At 41.6% G+C, this 8,775-nt stretch overlaps 1 protein-coding gene across 1 annotated transcript in view; it reads left to right on the plus strand.

Moving 5' to 3' along the window:
• Window positions 1-1,472: 1,472 nt before the first annotated feature.
• Window positions 1,473-8,775, plus strand: part of LOC143280581 (diphosphoinositol polyphosphate phosphohydrolase 1-like) — a 40,109-nt gene continuing 32,806 nt past the window's right edge. Inside the window, exons 1-2 of the mRNA XM_076585284.1 lie at window positions 1,473-1,708; window positions 2,926-3,081. Coding sequence (XP_076441399.1) covers window positions 1,610-1,708; window positions 2,926-3,081 — 255 coding nt within the window. The 5' untranslated portion in view covers window positions 1,473-1,609. The remainder of the gene's footprint in view (window positions 1,709-2,925; window positions 3,082-8,775) is intronic.

The following is an 8,775-nucleotide window of genomic DNA, read 5'->3' on the forward strand; positions in this document are numbered from 1 at the left end:
GACATTCAGTTTTAAAAATAAAGATTCAACAAACAGTAGCAATTCGATAAGAACACTGTCTCTTTGTTCAAATACCTATATTCAAACAATGACCACGGTTCTGCAATCAAAGAAAAGAAAAGAGAACTGAGAAACTGACTAATTGATGTGCACATATTGTCCAGTTAAACGAAATAATCATCATAATGATGCCATGCATTGAAAGGAAAAAGAAGAACCGAGAAACCGACTTATTGATGTGCACGTATTATCCAGTTAAACGTGAAAAACAATCATCCAGTCAAATACGAAAGAATAATCATAAGGATGCCATGTATCGAAAGGAGCTTAATATCCTATACAACTAATACTACGATTAAATCACGGAATAGAACTCACAGATAAATAAAGATGAATGATCGTTTAGAACTACCATATTGACGTTACGTAGTAACCAGTCTCAAGGAGTAGCTTCCCTTGGCTAAACTGTCTATTTACAAAAAGAAACAAAAATGAACCATAATCCGTTAGCAATCACTAATTTAAGTTTGTTTGAAAAATCAAGCTGTTCATCCCTTTTCATTTCACAAGCTACTGTTTTCCTTTTCGTTTCTCCAGTGATAATTTTTAACCCATCCCATGCATCCGTCTGCCATTTTTCCCGGGTGTCTGAACTTGAACTGCTGCCGGCTCTACCTTTGATTTGAATTCCCTCTGTCCCCTCCGTAATTCCCCTTTAAGCTTCTTTTGTGCCAGTTTTCTATCCTCCTTGTTCCCTGACTGAAACGCCACCTTTTTCTTGTTTAAAACGGTTTTAATAGACTTTGAGATCCATGGTTTGTTGTTGGGGAAAAGTTTGTTTTTCAGTTCATGCAGTGTTGGAACCAAGTTATGTCTTCACAGAAACTGATATAAGAGGTAACAACATCAGCTGCTTCATGAACATTCTCACATGGGTCAGTCAGCACACTCCAGTCAGTACAATCAAAACATCCTCTCAGTTCATCCACTCTCTGATGTCCATACTTTCTCACTCTTTTTCACAATCGGCTCTGTTCGTGTAGGCTGGGATCATGTAAATGAACGACATCATGATCAGATGCACCCACTGGTGGTAGGGGAATAGATCTGTAGGCATTAGGAATGTTCTCATAAGTCGATAGTCTTGTCCATTCGGGTGCGGCAGATAACATACTGTTTAAAAGAAGGTAAGGTTTTCTTTCAACTGATCACAGCCGGCCCGGTTATTCTAGACAGTTCACAGTTGCTATACTTTTTGGTTGCTTATTTATTTACCTGTTCATTTATTTGTGCATTTACTTCTTACTTTACTTTACTTTGCTCTAAATCAATCTGATTACACGTCAACATTGGAAATTATTCGGAGAAATCCATATTTCGACCCAAGGCGCTTTCCATACAGGAACAATTTTGCACACGGCACTGAACCGAGGTCCATGTGCGCATGGCATGCGTCAAGCCGTCAACACTCATGAGCGCTGTATTCAGTTGTTCCAGATTACTTCATCGCAGTCCTTGGGAAACCAAAGTCGAATTTTTGTAGAAACACTCAGAGCAGTCGGATCTGCTGTTGAAAAACGTCAAGCTGAAGTCGAACGGAAACAACAAGATGGTGAAAGAGAAACCAGAGTCTGTACGAACTTACGACGAGGACGGTTTCAAGCGACGAGCAGCCTGTTTGTGTTTCAAAGACGAGCGCGAAGAGGAGGTGCGGTAAATGTTTTGATTTTGCCAGTAAATGTCAGCTATCGAGCCTTTTTCCGTCGCCTGTTTGTTTATCACTTCAGTTGCTGCCGCTGGTTATCCATAGCAGACATGTCAAGCACGTTCTAGTCGTTAGATTTAAATTATTATAATTTTATTCTAAGGCCTTGTTTCGAGAGCGATGAGTGTGGATGATGGTGTGAAAGAGATTAGATCTTATGGGAGATAAGACTGCACAAATTTACTGTTCTTGGTATGATCTTCCTCCTCCTCTGCCATCCCACCCCATATCTGCCCTTCCTTCCATCCCCACACTATCACACCTACCACCCCTACCACCCTACACCCACCCACTGCACACAAATTTTGTATTAACTTTTCTCACAGTCTCAGTCATTGTCTACCTCCAGAAAAAAAATATGCAGAATGTTTCACTTCACTGTAATGTGATACAGATGTAGGCCTGTTAATTCATGTTGTTATTGCACAGAATATACACTCAAAATAATGTTTTATGAAACACCAGCTTTAATATGATAGATTTCAGTTATTAAGAAGAAATAAAGTTTTAACTGAAAATAGCCAGAAAGACATGAATAGGGCATAGTTTTCCCCAGCTTTCATGTTTTCGACCTCTGGTTTTATTTGATTTATAGAGGATGCTTGATGTATGATTGTACTAAATAGTAAATTAGCCTTGATCTCCAAACAAAAGAAGACAGGCTGCCATTCAGAGAAGAGAGGGAGGGGGATGAAAATAATCAACACACCCCAGGATGTCCTTCCTTGTTACTCTTAAATCTTTGATTGCACCCCCACCACCACCCCCACCCCCGCCACCCTTCCTATCTCACTGCCTCAGACTGTAATCAAGAGGACTAATATGTTTCACATGTCAGGTTACTGAAACCAAGGTGAACAGGCATCAAGTTAACTTTTATCATGAGATAATTCTAAATTTGTTTAGACTCTGTATTATTCATCATTCATTGTGTAGGTGTCCAGTCTACAACAGCATTGCACAGCAAGTTTGTGTTCACACACACACACACACACACACTCTCTCTCTCTCTCTCTCTCTCTCTCTCTCTCTCTCTCACACACACACACACACACACACACACACACACACACACACACACACACATTTGTAGTGTTCTGTGTCAACTTACAAAGGTGAAATCGGTTACTGTTGAATAGTGATGATTGGTACCCAATCAGGTATTGCTAGTGACAAGCCACCGCAGGCCTGACTGTTGGGTGGTGCCAGGAGGAGGGATCGAACCTGAGGAGGAGCCACGCCAGGCGGCCATCCGAGAGGCCATGGAGGAGGCCGGAGTGAGGTGTCACATTGGGCGACAGCATGGCATCTTTGTGGTCAGTGGTTGGTGGTGTCCTTGTTGAGTTTGTTTTAAAATCACTCAGTTCAGATGTGTGGGTGGATGTTTTTTCTTTTTATCATGTTTTGTAAAGCTTCATTCTAACTTTGATGCTGGGTGAACTTTTCTAGGTCTGAGGTTCTTGCCTTCATCATGCCTCTTCAGTTGTTGTTTTTTGTTTTTTTGGTTTTTTTGGTTTTGTTAGTTTGTGTGTATATGTGTGAGAGTTGTGTGTGTCACTGTGTGTGTGTGTGTGTGTGTGTGTGTGTAAGCATATATGATCTTAACATGGTCTAAACTTGATTGATTAAATCATTTATTATGGAATATCTTAATTGTCTCACTCTCAGTGTCAGTCTTTATTTTATGTTTCTTTGTACACACGTGTGTGTGTGTGTGTGTGTGTGATTCTCTTCAGTGAACTTTCTGACAAATCTGGACTCAGAGAATTGGCTTGATCAGGAAGGTGAAAATTCACTGAATTTATACAGATGATAAATAATGACATATCGATATACAGTGGATTCAGGAACTGCAGATTTCTACATACATGTTGTGTCTTCAAAAATGTACAAATATGACTGCTGTGCTTTATTTTGGTTACTTGTCTGAATTCTAGGGGTGCTGATATTGAGATTGTCCATAACTTTGGTGGTGGTGTTTGTAAGGATTGTTTAATTTCGATTATTCAATTGATTGTCAAGTTGTTGTGCAAGGATTACAATATTTCCTTCTCTTTTTCTTTTCTGCTCTCTTCCCTTCAATGCAGATCCAGGCCAAATTTTGTTTCACCTTTCAGTCGGCGTCAATTCTACTGCTGTTGCTCTACTGTGTTAGTCTTAGAACTTAGATACGACTAGAGAAGAACATGATTAGCCTCCTGATTTCCAGTAAGAAAGACAAGGAGCAGGAAGAGATTTAGGCTGTGCAAGGGTGTCTGGATGTTGGAGTGGAGTGATGGCCTAGAGATAGGCGTCCGCTTAGGAAGCAAGAGAATCTGAGGGCGCTGGTTCGAATCACGGCTCAGCCGCCAGTATTTTCTCCCCCTCCACTAGACCTTGAGTGGTGGTCTGGACGCTAGTCATTCGGATGAGACGATAAACCGAGGTCCCGTGTGCAGCATGCACTTAGTGCACGTAAAAGAACCCACGGCAACAAAAGGGTTGTTCCTGGCAAAATTCTCTAGAAAAATCCACTTCGACAGGAAAAACAAATAAAACTGCACGCAGGAAAAAATACAAAAAAAAAAAGGGTGGCGCTGTAGTGTAGCGACGCGCTCTCCCTGGGGAGAGCAGCCCGAATTTCACACAGAGAAATCTGTTGTGATAAAAAGGAATACAAAATACAAAATGTTGTCTGTGCAGAACTCTCAGCAGTCCTATATAATACAGTAATAGGTCCAAGCGTGTTCAACTCCAGCATGTTCTCTGAAAAATGCAAATTCCACCCTAGCTCAGCCAGGAAAAATCTGCAGCTCGTGGAAATGGCCTGTGTGTTGCAGACTGGCATCCATTGAGGCATGTACTTGAAATATGTTTATCTTAAAAATGTTTACCTAGATCGGTAGATGCTATAGAACTTGCCTAAACTCTGTAAAATTCTGTTTATTCATTATTGCCATCTGGGGGGGGGGGGGGGGGGGGAAGGAAGAGAATATATCAATTGTTAAAAATTAAACTTAAAATAAGTAGTCATTTATCTCTTCTATTATTATTCCTTTTCAATCTAACTTTGTCTAATGCTAGGGAAAAGAATTCTTTTGATTTCTAGAGGAAAATACATGTGCATTTGCTTGTTTGCTCAAGTTAGCTTTTTTTGTTTTTGTTTTGTTAAGTTTTTTTTTTACCTCATGCTTTTTGTATGATATGTGTAACAGCTTCAGGTGTATTGTTTCAATCCCTCCTGTGTGTTAACGAAATAAACTTCTTGCTTTGCCTTGCCTTACTGTATCCTGATGTGGGCCATTGGAGGAAACTGGAAAGCATGTAGTAACTTAGTGAAACAGTTTTGTGATCAGCATGAAAAGAGGTTTGCCGTCGGGAGCACACAGCTGTTTAATTTCATCTCCATAGCTGGTCAGACAGATTTCAGTTGTTGCTTGAAGCTGTACTGCAACGATTCAAGCTATACTCACATTTATTAAATTGCTCCACCAATATTCAGGCAGATTCCATATTTTGTTTAAGCTGTGCTTGCAGCCATTAAATTGCTACTCGATATTGGTTTGGCTTATTACAAACGTTATCATTTAAGCTACATGTGCTTTATGAAAGCTTTAAATTGAAGGAAAAATTATATGTTATATGTATATTAGTCAATTAGAACTTCTGATCAGACAACAGTAGGTTAAAATTTCATTACATTGTTCATAATGTGAGACAGCTGTTGAAACCTTGAGACAGACTGACAGAGGTGTCTGTGTTTGTGGGCTGTAACTGTCAGGTTCACTCCTTTTCAGAAAAATGTTTTTTTAAAGTTTATGTGCTCTTGCACTACCATTTTGTCACTCTTGCATTGACATTGGGCTCTTTCCACTGTTTTTCGCAGGGGTGAGACAGCAAGTGATAGTTCTGTTTGTGGTGGTAACTCTTTTTTATGCATGCATGCTTGCACAAACATGCATGAATGCTCACAGTCACACACACACACACACACACACACACACACACACACACACACACACACACGAGCACATATATATATAGAGAGATCTGTGCACTCATAAACATGCATGGAATAAACAGTTGTGGATCCACAGAATACAGATATTGAACGGAGTGCATTTGTTCGGTAGAGGGTGCTTGAAAACTTTTATGATTTGCCCTGGGGACGGGTAGATGGGGACAAAAAACACCTCTGCGTGTCCCCCAAAACTTCTACTTGCTTTCCCTATCTGAAGATACAGTTTATGAAAGTAAACAGCACGAGTTTAGAGCAATAACAATTCAGCAGGCATGATTCATTTTAAAGAAAACAATGATTTTTGTGTGTGTTTTGTTTCAAGTCAGCAGACGTGATTCACTGTATAAGTAGAATATTATAATGTATGATATAAAAAGAGAATGTAGCAGTTTCATTACAGGCAGTAAAAAGAAAGAAGCAGTCCCATTGGTCCAACAGGTGGATCTGTTGTATCCTGGTTGACACATTTTATTCACGGAACACACCTTGTCTCAGTGAAAAAGGGTGGAGGGAAGCTATGAAGTTTACTGCTTATTCACCCTTTCATTCAGTTCTTTTCAAACACTCATTGACACGGTCATTGAGTCTTGAAAACACTGACTGCCCAGTGGACAAGTGGAGAGAGCCTTTCCACTTGTCTGCCAGAAGGTTTAGTTGTCTCAGACAATCAGACAGGTGGGTGTTTGAAGCCCTGGTGGTGCCTGGGAACAGACTGTTATGACACAGGTCCGTTATGCCACAAGGCTGTCAGGGGATAGGCCTGTTAAGTGTTATGCCACTGGTCCATTAAGTCACAGGTCTGTTAGACCATAGATTCGTTAAGCCACAGTTCTGTTAAACCATAGGTCGTTTATGCCACTGGTCCATTAAGTCACAGGTCTGTTAAGCCTCAGGTCTGTTAGAGCCATAGGTTCGTTAAGCCACAGTTCTGTTAAACCATAGGTCGTTTATGCCACAGGTCCATCTAAGCATACAGGTGCAGTGGCAGGTAAAGTGCAGCCTTACAGACAGGTGTCACATTCTCATTTGCTGATGGTGCTTGATTGGATAAAGTGCTTGTGGTGGTCTCATGGGAGATGAGTGTTACGCCACAGGTCTGTTAACATGTTATTCTCAGGACTTGCGTGGCATTTGGCCTGAGGCATAGTGGACCTGTGGCATGTTGGCATGGACACGATTGTTGATAGCAAACCTAATATCAGTCCTAAAGTGAAGCCCGACCTTGTCCATTTTGGTCCCACAGTCTGGACAATTTCGCTTTGAATGCCCTTGTTTATAATGATCGTTTTGTGGTTTTTGTACCACTGGCAAATTACTGAACTATCCCACAAAACTGATAGTGCACGGTAAAGTAAAAGGTCAGTCATGAGAAGCAACTCAATGGAGAAGCAACCGGAAGGTGCTTGTTAAGTTATTTTCCATTTCAGTGTCCTTGAGGGTCTGTGTTTGAGTCCTGATCTTGTCTTTCTCCCAAGTTTGGAAAATCAAACTGAGTGTCAATTCATTTGGATGAGACCTTAAGCAAGATTCAGTGTGCAACACACAATTGGTGCACTAAAAAGGAAACCGTGACAACTTACGTGTTGTCCACTGGCAAGATTCTGAAGAAGAAATTCACTCTGATTGATTGATTGATATGGATACTTATATAGCGCCTATCCTCAGTTGGAGACCAAACTCTAAGGGCTTTACAAACACGAGATCATTTGCACAACAGGCTGCCTACCTGGGTAGAGCCGACTGACGGCTGCCACTGGCCGCTCCTCATTCATTTCCTGTGCCATTCAATCGGGTTTCAGGCATGCACACATACACACTCAGACAAAATGTAACATTTTACGTGTATGACCGTTTGATTGGTAAACTCAAGGCTTGTCTAAGTGCATAGGGTTATGCTGGTGGTCATGCATTTGCCTAGAAGATGTGGCGTAGTGTATATATGTACATCAGAAAGCAGTGAAGCCTTGTTGAGAAACTGAACTTGAACTGAAACTGTGAAAAGGTCTGCCGTTATGACAACAGAGTCAGAAAGGTCATGGAGGAATTGGTGAGGAGGACCAGTGCAACACACACCTTGATCACTGAAGCGAAAGTTGAAAGTAATATTATTGGATTGCTGAGATTGAGCATGGGGGTCTTCCTGTCTATCGTTGAGTCAGGACAAGTACCGCTGAACTCTGCTTGCTGAAATGACTGCTGCAGCAGCAGTGCAAAGTTCTTTGATGAGTGTGGGTGGGTGGGGGGAATGGAATAGGGAGGGGGCGGCGGTGGGGGGGGGGGGGAGAGTGCCAGGCTGCAGGTTTGTGATGTTAAACAAAGAGTGGTTGTTGTGAGCGTTTCTGAACACCTGATGTCTTGTCACAGAATAAAAGGAGAATGGGGATGGTTTGGAATTGAATTGTATGGGAGTGGGAAGGGGGTGGTGGGAGACTTTAGGGGAGGACGAAGGCTTTGGAAGGGTATGAGTGGTGGGTGGGAGGAAGGCCTGGGACAAAACCAGTTCTGTTCAAAAACTACTGAATCTGCTGGTGTGGAGTGGCAGGCTGATTGCTTACTCTGGCAATCCGTGGAGGGTCTTTTCAAAAAACATGATTGGCTTGCACTTATGTGTATATCTATATATATGTGCAGAATACTCTGTATACATACATCGCTCAACTTTCATCTCTGTCTTGAGTGTCTCTCCCAGCAACTCAGTGTGTATCTCTGTGCCTCTCTTCCTCTTCTTAGCCCCCCCAGCCCCACCCCACTCCCCTCCCCTCCTTCCATCTTTCACACTTAAATGGACACACACGTATACAATTTTTTTTTTTTTTTTAAAGAAAAAAAAAAGAAGGCAAAAGAAAGAAATCACACGCACACACACACTTTCACACACACACTTCACAGACACACTGATGCACGTGCACACAGCACACGTACACATGAACATACTCGCGTACACACACACACACACACACACACAGAGAAAAAAAAAGTCATAGCCCCAGCACCATAAACACAGTGAAAA

Source organism: Babylonia areolata, chromosome 3, assembly GCF_041734735.1.
Source record: "Babylonia areolata isolate BAREFJ2019XMU chromosome 3, ASM4173473v1, whole genome shotgun sequence".
In the NCBI taxonomy this organism is placed as follows: Eukaryota; Metazoa; Mollusca; class Gastropoda; order Neogastropoda; family Buccinidae; genus Babylonia; species Babylonia areolata.